Source organism: Mus caroli, unplaced genomic scaffold, assembly GCF_978045245.1.
Source record: "Mus caroli unplaced genomic scaffold, Mus_caroli_1 scaffold_17, whole genome shotgun sequence".
NCBI lineage: Eukaryota > Metazoa > Chordata > Mammalia > Rodentia > Muridae > Mus > Mus caroli.
This window is the reverse complement of record NW_028227272.1, coordinates 32,438,918-32,452,482: the sequence shown is the minus strand read 5'-3', so window position 1 is coordinate 32,452,482 and position 13,565 is coordinate 32,438,918. Positions and strand designations below refer to the sequence as shown.

Sequence of the window (13,565 nt, the reverse complement as noted above, 5' to 3'; positions counted from 1 at the left end):
GTATCTTTGGAGATGGGGGCAATCTAAGCACAAACCTGTCTGTCTTTCTATGCTTTCTGATGGTAAGGCACTTACTTGTAAGCTACACACACGCACGCACGTACTTAACTTATTTATATAAAGACTCCAAATAATGTAGAAATGTCAAGTACCAGGTACCACTCTGCTTAACAAGCTGGCCTATTACATCTCTCCATTCTCATTCTCCCTTAAGCCGGCCTCCCCAGCACCTCCCCATCCCCACACTTCTCCACCTGATCTGATCATGGGAGCCCCCCTTCCAGCTCACCCTGTTCTCCTGTCTTCCATCCCACCCACAGGCTTTGCCTCTGTCCTCCCACATTAGGAGGCCTAATGGTTTCCTGCTTCTTAGACATTCACCTCCCATTTTAGAAAGCCGTACGTGGCATGTTCTGGCCCACCCGATGCCTCTAGAAACATCACGCCATGCACTTTCTGACACAGCCCACCCCACCAGTTACTCATCTGACACTCTCTCTCTTTAGCTAACGAGAAAATGAGATGCAAGGAACCATTCATCGGACGCCCCGATATTTTAAATTGACGGTGTAGGAATTAGCTCTAGGCTGACAGTTACCTTTGTGCTTTCAATAAGTGGGGGTTAAAAGGGGGAGCGTTAACAGTGAACCTGGATTGTGAGGCCCGAGGTAGATGGTTTTCAGCCCACTCTGTATGTGTGCTGTGAGTAGGCCCACGCCCTCCACCGGGCCTGTTTCTGCCCACGCCATGACTCCACCAGTGGCTTGTGCTCTTTAAATGTTTTGAGATTATGTAACATCCCTCCTCTGTACTATGACATTTTCATGAGTTTCAGCTTTGTGTCTCTGTTAGGTCAGATCAATGGTGTTACTTGCCATTGCCATTTTAGGTAGCTGAAAACTCATCTGCCCATTATCTGCCCTGCGGGTGCATTTCTTCCGAAATAACCCATAACTGTCACGGGCCTCTTGTGTTCTCTTGTGTTCCTGCATCAGATGTTGGGAAATCCCCAAGTCCTTCCCCATCATCCCCACTCTATTCTGGGGCCAACTGGCTACTCCCCTAAGTCTGGCCATATGGGTGGTCCCACCCATCTCAGGGACCAACTCAAATGCTAAATTCAGATTAAATTTGTAGCTCCGGCCTTAATTTAGTCTCACAAAGCTCTTTGAAATGCCAGTCATTATCATCTCATTCTAAAAAGGAGATAGTGGAAGAGCAAAGTCATTTCTGCACCCTGCAGAGTCGGCTCTGTCTGCCTCCCCAGGTGGGATGCATAGGCCTTTGTCCTCAGCAGGCGTGTGACCCCAAGAACTGATTACCACAGTCTGGGTCAGAGCTGTCCACCGCAGCAGTTCTGTTCACTCACATCTAGTGAATGAATGTGAGTTGAGTGGTGGGCTTGGGTTCTGCTGTGTTCACCCTGAGAGAAAGACCAGTGTGACCTGTGGCTTCCCCAGCTTTGGAGACAGAAGAAGAAAATGGCCCATGAGTAGGTTTCTGTAGTACTTTTCAGCAGGAGGGGCTCAGAGTGGGACACAGACCAAGAAGCAAGACTCCTCAGTGGAATCCACAGCCCACTCTATGGGCCTTCTCCCTGGGGCAGGGCCTGGGGGCTGCTGATGACCGTGGTTCATGTTCCTCTTGGCCTCACTCGTAGGTTGTAGGAAGGAGTAGAAGTCACGGAAGGGGAGGAAGATGCCAGTAAAGCAGGTTCTCTTTGGAACAGGCACAGAGTTGCTACTTCTGGCCCCATCTTCCAACTACGGCGTCCTTAGCCACAAAGCGGAGAGATGACCCACATCATCCCTGGGAGCAGTGTGATGATAGAACTGGGAACTGAGCATATGTGGTCCTTTCCCAAATCCCTCTGCACTGTGGACCCAGCTCCTCTGGTCTCCAGGGCTGCAGAACATGTCACCAACCTCCCTTTAGACCAGTAGGCGGATAAGAGGTTCTCGGGCCTTGTCCTCAGAATCCAGGCAGTGACTCCTGCAAAGACGAAATGTGGGAGAGGTTTGAGTGGCAAGGCTACCACAGGGACCCAGTCAGAGATGGTGAGCAGGATGTGGGACTCCCAGAGAGGACTATCCAGGGTTCCAGAAAGTGCTGTAAGCTGCTACCTTCAGGCGTGTGTGACTCGGTCCCTTCTCACCCAGGGTGCCCACACTGTAAGAAGGTCATCCCCCACTTCACTGCCACAGCCGACGCCTTCAAAGAGGACCGCAAGGTAAGGACTGCCTCTCTTTCATCCCACCCCCAGTTTGCCTTGCGCTAATTCATACATCTTCCTGGTGGGCTAGACTCCCCGACTCTGTGTGCCTTTCTGCCCAGACCTGGGAGCAGCAGGGTCATTCTCGGGAAGCAGGACAGTCTTTCTCTTCGCCATCAACCGGAGGTCTACACTAGAGCGTTATAGAATTTCCCCTCGGAGGAGGGGTGTAAAAGGAGTGTGTGTTCATTCTTCTTTAGTGCTCAAACATTTTTACAGTAGGGTCGTAGTCATGCGTTACTTACATAATTAAAAATACAAATAAGAACCCAACAAAAGTCAAATGGAGGAGGCTGCAGTGGAGGAGAACCGGACCATGCCAGAGGATCCTCGTCCTGCCTAAGCTAAAGGCTCCCGCAACTGCCAGCTGACGGAGCAGAAAATTAACAAGCTGGAGCTGCAGATTGGATTAGGGAGTGGGTGCCAGGGAGTGGGTGCCAGGCCTGTTTCTGCAGCAGGGGAATAGAACCACCGCTTGTGGGTAGGTAGGCGGCCCTTAAAGCAGGGCTGGATCCCAGAACTCAGGGACACCCTCTTAATCGACAGTCCCCAAGTTCCCTTCTCCTAGAAGGTTTTTGATATTTGTTGTTAATTGGAGGGCAGGACTGGAGACTGAATTTCTACTAGGTAAGCAATCTACCACTGAGCTATGTCCCCAGACCTTGAATTCCCTATTCATCCTACCCTATGGGGACTGGTAGAGATGGTGGTAAAGATCGTTTCCAGCCATTGGACTTAGTCATAGGAGCCTGTCACATACCAGGCTTCATTAGGTTTATCCGGGGACTTATACATACACTGGACCCTGAGTCATGTGTGCTGCTATTACAACTCCCTATTTTCCCATGTGAGATCCTTCTTCTGGTCCAGGCACAAGCTAAGCAGACTTCCTACAATAAATAGATTGTCCCAGAAAACTCAAGAGTTGTACCAAAACAGAACAGGTAAGGCTGTGCCTGTGAACAGAGATAGCTCGCTGTCCTGGGCATGGATTTGACAGAGACAAATGGAGGTAGGCTTGCAAGTACCTCCAGGATGACAGAGGCAGAGCTGTAGGTGCCAGGATACCTTGCTGCACTCTGAGAGAGCACCAGAGATAGGATGGGGAGAATTCACTAATTCAGGAAGCCAGGCTGGGAGCAGGCACAGATATGGGGAGTGAGGACCCATAGTACAAGATTCCTACTTCAACTCTGAGACCCTGCCCTGCACTCAGAGACTATGACTGTTCCCTACAAGCCTCATAAGCCCTCGAGGTCCTCCTCCATCGTGGGGTGGCGGGTAATAAGGACCACAAACTTTTTCTTTTGGGGGCCTGGCACTTGCCTGGTGGTTGCTTCTGCCCTGGGAGCTCCAATGATGTCTGCCATAGCCTGGCTGCCTACCTGACTGGGATAGTTGTCAGTCCATCTCATCACACATCTCCCCTGAGCTGGAGCACAAAAGGCTCCAGGAAGACAGGAGAATGAGCAAAGTTGGCGGCCTCCTGTCCTAAGGCTACTCAAGTGCCCATGGGCTCTAGGGGGTCCTTGAAGGGATTCTGAGGCTTCACTTAACGCCAGAGTTTGAACTGACTATTCCAGCACATATGGGGTGTGTGTGTGTGTGTGTGTGTGTGTGTGTGTATCATCTAAAGGACTAAGGTGACCAGAGACATCTTGGAGGGCCCATATATTACCATGTTTTTCTATTAGACCACTGCTAGGGCCTTCTGAAGCTAGGCTTGTCAAGTTCACACTAGGGATCCTAGGGCAAGCCTCCCGCTTCCTGCCATTCACTGTGATGTTCATGGCCCCATTTCCTTCATGCACATATCCATCTTTTCTCCGTTGTCTGATATATGCTAGCTCTTTTCTGGGTTCACGCCTTCACCCCATTCCCTCTGCCCCTCCTTCCACCCTTCTTTTATTGCATGTCTAACTGTGCCTGACTGTCTTGTCTGTCTGGGAAGCTGACCCACCTGAGGTTCCTAGAATACTCAGCAGCCATAGTCACAGCTCTCTGGGTCAGGGTGTGGCCCTGAAACTGAGGTGAGCAGTGCCCATTCTATGCCCAAAGCAGGGTACCATACTGCATGGTTAAACCGACTAGATGGGAGATGCTTGCAAAAATTAGAGACTTGTAAGAGCTGGTCCTTACATCAGCTGTACACTGGTGTCTGGAGGCCATTGGCTCACCCCATTTGCTTTTACTTTGGAGGGACTATGGCCTGAAGAGGAGCTATGCCCCTTGGCCAAGGATAACGGGTGGGACATCAGTAGGCAGAACGAGGTCACCTGACTCCCCGTTCATTCTCACACACTTGCGGCCACTTCTCAGCTGGAATTGTATTTTGTTTCCCACCTAACAGCCAGTCTCGGTTTCTTCCCCCAATCAATATGCAGTTGGATTTTCACTTCCATTTTCATAGCCAAAGTCAATATTAGCTCCTGCAGAGATTTATTTTACTGAATCAATAAAGCTGTGTGAGGCAGCTCATGTTTTAACCAGGGAGCCCAAATCCCCTCCCAGGAGCTTAGTTGGGGACTTTTATCAGTTGACATGCTCGCTCGCTGGTGGAGAAGGGCTACAGGCTGTGAGTATTGAAATAGATGGTGTTATCCAATGGCCTGGAGGATGGGGGCGCCCATGGTGGAAGACAGGTGGGCCAGAGCAGAGGCTAGGGGTTGCTGAACTGGCAATGAGGGGCTCACCTGTCACTCTAAGGTATGCCCAGCTTGGGCAAGGAGGATGAGCCAGTGAAAGTAAGAAGATCATTCCAAGAGAAGTCACGGGGCTGTGGTGCCCTGCTCTGACTGACTCACATCACTGCTATAATCTGCACAGAACCTAGAGACCATTTGGCGCCCCTGTCCATCTGAAGCGTCCTTTGTCCTTGAACTCCCAAACGTCTTGATGCTTTAGACCCCCATGAATGTTAGTTAGCTAAATGGCAGAATTGACTGAGCGCGGTGGAGACTTTTATCCCACAGTGAGCAGTAAGTCATGTGATCCTCGCAGTCACTTGATGGAGTAGGTGTTATTCTGTTCCTCATTTTCCTGGTGTGGAATATTATAGAGTCCATGACGGGGTTAAATGAGATTCCCCTAAACAAGTCCCTTTGCCATAAAGGAGCCAAGTCAGAATCTGGATCACAGCATTGCCCAGTTCAAATTTCCCAAAAGCAGGGCCTGTGCTGGCCGGGACCCGTGTGGGATGTTCTTGGGAGGAGATCACAGGAAGTTGAGAAAGTAAGATGAAAGGGAAAGAAGCCAAAGGAGGGATGCTGTGAGCAGGTGACCATTGGGAGGCCTCCCAAGACGTGAGCCAGAGTTGTCCCACTCAAAGGTCCTGGAAACCAGGGACTTTGTCCTTGACCCTTTACTTGATATTAGCCTTAGTTCTAGAACTTGAGGGCTTGGTGAAGCTTTCAGGTCACAGAGCAAGTCCTTGGCTGAGGACCCTTAGGGTCACAGACACAGAGTCCAGGAATTCATATCATTTATGGGAGACGAGGCTAGAGCTCCATTGTGTAGAGTAGTGGTGCTGAGTGCAGGTGACCAGTGATGATCACAGGTAGGTCTCGGTGGGTTGGCTGTTCAGGCAGGTGAGGTGGGCAGCTCAGAGGACAGACTCTTCTTGAAGCGTCTCAGCAGCACAGTTCCTATAGAAGTGGAGCATGGATTCCCCCTTTGCAGCCAGAAGCTGCATTCCATGTCCGTGGCTGACAGCTAGTGTGAGGGATTCGCAAGTATATATTTTTAATTTAATAGATTTATAAAAACCATACACTATACTTCCAACAGCTCCAGGGCACATATACAAATGGAATCCATAATTTAAAGTGGATGCGGGGGAGTAGCGGCCTGGAGCAATTGTTCATCAAATCCTGAGCAGGGGCGCAGTGGACCCAGAGCTAGTGGCTGTGGAGTCAGATGTGCTTGTCCCAAAGAGGGGGAAAAAGAAACCTCTACACTTGGGCGACCACAGGAGCATTGTGCCTCGTGTTTCTATCTAATTAGAAGATGAGCTGGGTTTCTCAAGCACCCACCGCGGCCAGCCACTAGCCCAAGCGAGTTGAGCTCATCGTGGGTGCTGGTGAAGGTCGGGGCTAACCTCCTGGAAGGAGACAGATGTCCGTCTGTTTAGCCAGCCGCTGCCTGTGGGAACACAGGGCAAGTGCCATCCAATCTTCTGATGTTTGTAGGGAAACTCGAAGCCAAATTTTTTATATTAAATCTTCTGGCTCCTTCCACATTGGCAGCTAATTCAAATTTATTTTCTTTTTAAGTTCTATGTGGGCCAAATAGAACGGGCTTCTGAGCCAGCTATGGATTATGTTCAGTGAGTTTGCAAACTTCGTTCCAAGTCTTATTGTATAAAACAATCGGGCTGAAGATGCAAAGGGAAGCCTGAGGTGAAGGAGCATCTAGTGGCAGGATAGGGAGAGTGTACCCCCCCTTGCCCACGTTAGCCGTCAGTCTTGCAACTCATAAGAAGGTGGCCACTTGCTTAGGTGAGTGACCAGTAGCCATGACTGCTGTGGCCTACGGGGCTCTTTTCCCTGGAAAGCAATCCCTGCCTAGTGAGTGGCAGCAGGCAGAATTCTGAGTCCTGGTTATTCGGCACTCTTGAATTGTCTCAGAGACATTGGCAGAGCCGCCACGAGTCTCTAGAATGATCTCATTTGTTACGTAGCCTGTGCGTGGTGGCTGGACTTAGTCAAGGTCACGTAAGAAGGACTTGCCACCCATCGGAGCCTGCTTCCCTGAGATGTTGCTTTGTGTGTTGCCTATGGCTGGCTCTGTCCCATCCCTCCCCAGTGTGTGACCTTCAGCAAAATAAAAGCACCCCAATGTCTGCTTCATACCCTCTTACTTTGAAAGAAAAATAAACAAGGAAGAGCTGCTCCGTAAAGGCAGCTTGTCAGGTGGACCACAAGAGGCTGAAGTCCATGAGAAGAACTGTCTTACCAAAACCTGCTTACCTTAGTGAGACTGGACTCTGCAACAGTTTCCCCCCCCCCCCCCATATTCTCCATCCTTAGGACCTGGCTTAGACAGTGAGGCAGAATGCCTTTGGTGTACGGGCATCCCGGGCCATGCCATGATAGCTCAGAGCACACCAAGCTGAGAATGGTCTTTATCTGTGCCCTGCACAGGTGCTAGCCTCCTAGCAGGGTCAGCGTATGGGTGTGGGGTCAGTGTATGGGTATGGGGTCAGCGTATGGGTGTGGGATCAGTGTATGGGTATGGGGTCAGCGTATGGGTGTGGGGTCAGTGGGAGTTGAGTATCGTACCAGCTGACACTTGCCAAACACTGGTCATGTGCTGACAGGCCTCATTTGAATCCTCTTAGTCTTTGTAGCATCCTGATAACTGGATTGATGATTATGTGAGGAAGCTGAAGGGCTGAGTGGCTGGTTATTATCCATGAGTCTTCACATTCCAGCAGGACTTGCCCCTAGGAAGCTGGAGTACGACACACTCTGGCTTTTCTCCTCAGTCCAGCACTGCCCTTGGCAGATGTGGTGACTGGTGACATCTCACTGACCCTCCCCACTTCACCCCCTAGATTGCCTGTGCTGCTGTAGACTGTGTCAAGGACAAGAACCAAGACCTGTGTCAGCAGGAGGCTGTGAAAGCCTATCCCACCTTCCACTACTACCACTACGGGAAGCTCGTAGAAAAGTATGAGAGCGACCGCACGGTGAGTAGAGGGGGACCAAGAAGCAGCCATTGCAGAGGGTGGACCGAGAGCATCAGCAGTCAGCTAGGACACTCCAGTCTGACAGGACATATGACACATCTTCATCCTGCTGGGAACCAGGTGGGGGGCATGCCACAGCCAATAGTGTCCCCCTGTGGTTCTGTGTTGTTGAAATTATGTAATCCCAAACCAGGGCTTCTACCCCACCTTAGATCATTTAGTTACTAGATTAAAAACACACACAACATTTATGTTTACAATAAGCCTTAAACAGCACAAGAGCAAATACCTACCTACTATATATTAGAATCCACTTTCCCATTGATAATCCCAAGTTATTGCTTACTGTGTTTCATCTGGGCTGCTCTTAACTCCAACTGGCCAGCCCTCAGGGCCACATCTTCTTTACTCCTAACCCTCCTATTCCAGAGATGGCTTCTCCTTCCTCTTCCTGCACTTCTTCTCCTCGTGGTCCTCCTCTGACACCCCCTCCCCCAAGCCTGGGAAACCTAGACCCCACCTATATCTTTTCTGCCCAGTTCTTAGCTGTTGGCATCTTTATTTTACCAATCAGAAATAACTTGGGGCCAAGGTGTATGTGTGGACTCTCTCTGCCTCTGAGACAACCATGTCTTGGGGGCCTGCACTTAGCATGACAGTAGATAGCAAAAGACCAAACCTCTACAGTTCTGCCTCGGAGTTGGGGGACTGGAGAGTGCCCATCACTCAGGGTTAGTTTAAGTTCTTATTTTCTCTCTCTTCTTTCATATCCTGCAGGAGTTGGGATTTACCAGTTTCATCCGAACCCTCCGGGAGGGAGACCTCAAGAGACTAGAGAAAAGGAGGGAGGAGCTGTAATCCCGCCTCCTGCAAGGGGGCCCTTCCTTTACACTGTGAATGATACCTATTTTGTTCTTTCTGAATTTCCATGTGTGCTGAAGACAAAGTTTTTTATAGCCACGTATGGCCTTTTGTACAATTTTGAAATAAAATTAAACCATTTATTCAGTGGTAGAGTATGTTTTCTCGAGCCCTCGGATCACGTGGGATGGAGAGTCATGTTCCCTACCCTCCACATCGTCTCTGAGAGGTGGGGTCCATTTGAGCACCACCTGTATTCTGAAAGGTCCTGGAGGGTGGAGAGGACATGGCGTGGCAGTCATTAGAGAGTGGAACGGAGAAATGACCACAAAGCACTTGGGTTGGGGGGGAACACTCCGGAATGAGAACAAACAGACTACTTTTGCTATTTTGTTTTCTCTTTTGCTGCTAGTGCTTCTGGCTTTGGAGCAACTCCCAAATGTGTTGTCTGGAAATCAGCAGTTCAGTTCACAGGTTAGCAAGCAACAGCAGCTGGATCCACTCGCAAACACTTCAGCAGTCCAGTTCAGTAGAGTTGGGTTAGCAACAGTGGTGACATGACCTAGCAGAGACAGCCCGGCCTCAGCCTTGGCTTGAGTCAGCAGGAGGGACCAACAGGAACACCGGAAGTTCTCAGCTGTGCCTCAGGGAAGATCAGCGAAGGCGCGAGACTCACAAGCATTGCACAGCTAGCTGTACCAGCAAGCCAAGCTCTATCTCTGTCACTCCGTTATACTCTCCAAACATCACGTGTCCTCCATATGTCTTGCCTCAGCACATGCATCCAATCAGCCAAGAGTCTGCAGAAGCAGCAACAAACTGTAGCACACCATCCCAAGTTTCCTGGTGCACTTCTCTGCATGGAGTCCCGACAAATGCAGCTCAACTACACAATGTAAGGCGGACCAATACATGCGAGTCACTAGCAAAGAATCCTTCATCATGTGTCTTTTCATGTGCTTGCTTTAGGAGAACATCCTCTCTCCTGCGTCTGCTTCAATGAAACGTTCCTTCACGAGTCTGCCTTAGCCTTTCACACCTCTGTCCATTTCAATGAAACATTCGTTCACGTGTTTGCCCCAGCAAAACCCCATCTAACCCACTTTCCAAAGAACCCTCAGGTTTCCACTTCAGTTTGGTCTTTGTTTTATTGCCCAGCAACACTCCATGGTATGGAATGCCACAGTCAAGCCATCTTCCTATCGAGAAATTGTTATAGGAACTCTTTTCCCAGATACAAGTAAACAAATGCCTGCCCTCGCCTTAAAGGGTACCAATTACAAACCAGAAAACTATTCTACCGAATTCCAACCTTGGGAGCCAGTGAGTTTGTTAGGCTATTTATGAAGCTATGTTAAGAGTTACCACATAGCTCAGTGATTCCAAATCAGCCATATAAGTTGGAAAGTGTCCAACATGGAAGATGACTTCCCCATAGATATAGTCTCCTCCCAGATTTCCATTAACTTTGTCTACACTATATACTCAAGCACCTCTCTGGACCACAAGGGCATGAAATTGGGTAGAATTACAAATAGCTGGCAGAGAGGTGCAGGAGGAACAGCCAGAATCTCAGGCAACCCTCCGTGCCACCTCCTTCTCTGAGGGAAGAGCAGCAGACAGCAGGTCCCATCTTGAGTGTTCCCAGATTAGCCATTGGAGTTCTGCATGCTGTGATGAAGACCCAGGAGAACAGTAGCTTGGTGCTCCATTACAATGCCTGAATCAAGCCTCTCAGGTGTGCCATTCAGGCATTGGTAGCATTCCCCATCACAAGAACGGTCAGCACCACGTATTAATGTAAACGGAGACAGAGAGACAGAGATGAGCATTCAAATAACTTACTGTAGCATATTGTTATGAGTACTTTATTATTAGTTATTATCTGTCCCCTATTATCCCTAATTTGTAACTTAAGCTTTTCTAACTGTGATGGCTATTCTTGGTTGTTAATTTGACTACATCTGGAATTGACCAAAACCAAAATTGCTGGGCACATCCGTGAGGGATTTTTTTTTTCTTAATTAAATCATTTGAGATGGAAAGACCTACTTCTAATCCATATCTTTGAGGTGGGAGGATAAACTTTTAATCCAGATCTTTTGATCTGGGAAATCTTTAATCTGGACCACACCTCCTGTGGCAACCTAGATAAAGGACATGGAAGAAGGGAGCACTTGCTCTTTGCCTGCTTGCTCTGGCACTCACTAGCAAGTCTATTCCTTCCCTGGAATTAGAGCCTACTTCATTAGGCTTCTGGCATATACTGAAAACCAGCTGAGACATCCAGCTTTGTTGACTGAACAACCAGTGGATTCTTAGACTCTCAATCCATAGGCAGCCATTGTTAGATTAGCTGAACCACAGCCTGTAAGTCATTCTAATATATTCCCTTCATCCATCTATCTATCTATCTATCTATCTATCTATCTATCTATCATCTATCTGTTGAGATTCATTCTATAAGTTTTGTTATTCCAGAGAACCCAAATGCACTAAGGCATAAATGTATATAAAACATACATATATAAGGTTCTATATCAGATATTCACAACACATATCTATGGTTCTGTATCTGATATTCACTGAAGATCTTACAGCATATACACCCCATGCATAACTTACTATAAGTTATTCCTCCTCCTGGTTAAACACGGGGTCCTGGACATGAACGCTCACATGGGACCCTGGCCCCACACAGAGAGGACTATAAGTCATTCATTAGCTATTACATCTTGGTTACTCCCATACAAGTAAAGTCGCCCTGTACACAAAATCCCTCAGAATCTTCTAGCACAATCTACAGATCAACCAACCCTTGATGGTTCATTTCCATGAATGTTATTTAACTGATTTTTCAAAGTAATACATGTATTGTAAGAAACATTGACAAGTACAGAAAAGCATACTAAAATTTGAAATCACGAATAGCTCCAGTAGTCATCAATAGCCATTGTAGGTCAGATGGCTCTTTGCTGTTAAGGATTTTTTATTCATTATAAAATGTTTAGTAACATTCTTGGAATGCTTCTCTATATAAATATTTACTTGCAACATATCACTGGTCCTATGTTACAGTTGGGTTTTTGTTGTTGTTGTTTTGTGTGTGTGAGTGGTGTGTATGTGTCTAGTCATGTTACTTTATATATTTTCAGAAGCAACTTTCTGGATTTAATCTTTTTGGTAAGGTCCGTGATCACCTTGTGAGTATTTAGAAATTTACATATTTGTATCCTCAGTAAGTGAAATTTCCTGGTTTTCTAAATACATTAACTCTGGAAATTGCAATTAAAAAATCTTAGCAAGTTTTATTTGGTATATAATTATAAGGTACAATTAAAATTTTTATGTTATGTGTGGGAGTGTATGTCTCTCAGTGCACCACTTGCTTGCCTGAATGAGGCAGAAACCAGAAGAAAGCATTAGATCTCCCAGAATTTGAATTATAGACAGTTTAAGCTTTCATGTGGGTGCTGGGAATCGAACCTGGGTCCTCTGAATGAGCAGCCAATCAGTGTCCCTAACTGCTGAGCCTCTTGTACTTAAAATTTTGTCTTGTTCTTCATCTTTATTTTAGCTTGCCAAAATGTTTCACACTCTGTGTGCATTTTCCTGCGTTTCCCTTTTCTTTTGACGGAGGTTACTTTCCATTACAAAGTCAAAAGACACATTTTGGAGGACTTCCTGACCCTGTGGCTGTGTCTTATACATCTGTCACTGGACACAAGTCTGGCTGCTCATGTGACTCTCCAATAAACTTATATCACCAGCTGTTGAGACAAGGAAGGCAGGCTCATTAAAACCAGGTTCCTTGCAACATGGACTTTGAACAAACTGCTTTAATTATTGGTTGCGAGATGGTAGATGGATGGTTCCCGATGTGTGGGTGCCTTCTCACAGCAAGGGATGCATAAGTGCAAACTGACAGATGCCTTCTCTTAGTGGGAGGGCTAAATGAGGCCCCTGTGGCCCCCGCTGCATGGTCACTACATGCTTTTCAGTTCTGCAAATCTCCTTTTTCCAGAAGAGCGGTCATTATTTCCTTGAGTTATCCTTATTGCTGACTCCTGTGCCTGCGTGCAGTTCTGAACATGACTCACTTCACGCTGACTGGCCCAGGGAAGAGGACCACCTTCTGACCTCTGTGTCCACAGCTGTGCATGCCCTTCTGTCTCAAGCCCTAAGTCCTTGACATTGGATGGAAGGAAGGAAGGGATGCCAACAGCATCATACAGCCAGCTAGAAACGCCAGGCCCTAGCTTCCCTTAGTCACAGGAGTGCTTTCTGCTACTTCATTCACTGGAGAAAGCGTGGCTAGCGAGCGTTACACCTCTTCCCCCAGCATGTGGTTCTCGGCCTGGGTGTCATTTCACCAAGCGTACGGAAGGATAAGTACGGGCTACATGCCAAGACTATGTCATTTTATATAAAAAGACTTAGACATCTGAAAAAACTGATATCTGAGGGGACTCCTAGGACCCAATCCCTCCAGGTTTTTGAGCATTAAGTGTTTATATATATGGAAGCAACGCTAGAAAAATACTTAGAAAAAAAATTAAGAGGGAGGCATTTTCTCTAAATTTAGAGCATAGTTCTCTAAAACACTAGAAATGCTTTGTTAGGCCGGGCGTGGTGGCGCACGCCTTTAATCCCAGCACTCGGGAGGCAGAGGCAGGCGGATTTCTGAGTTCGAGGCCAGCCTGGTCTACAAAGTGAGTTCCAGGACAGCCAGGGCTATACAGA

The 13,565-nt window shown here is 47.8% G+C and overlaps 1 protein-coding gene across 3 annotated transcripts in view; it reads left to right on the top strand.

Moving 5' to 3' along the window:
* Positions 1 to 8,965, top strand: part of Pdia5 (protein disulfide isomerase family A member 5) — an 85,703-nt gene extending 76,738 nt beyond the window's left edge. For all 3 annotated transcript variants that reach the window (XM_021185452.3, XM_085832288.1, XM_029470301.2), the window contains 3 exons: positions 2,160 to 2,230; positions 7,827 to 7,961; positions 8,739 to 8,965. In XM_021185452.3, coding sequence (XP_021041111.1) covers positions 2,160 to 2,230; positions 7,827 to 7,961; positions 8,739 to 8,819 — 287 coding nt within the window. In that variant the 3' untranslated portion in view covers positions 8,820 to 8,965. The remainder of the gene's footprint in view (positions 1 to 2,159; positions 2,231 to 7,826; positions 7,962 to 8,738) is intronic.
* Positions 8,966 to 13,565: the final 4,600 nt, after the last annotated feature.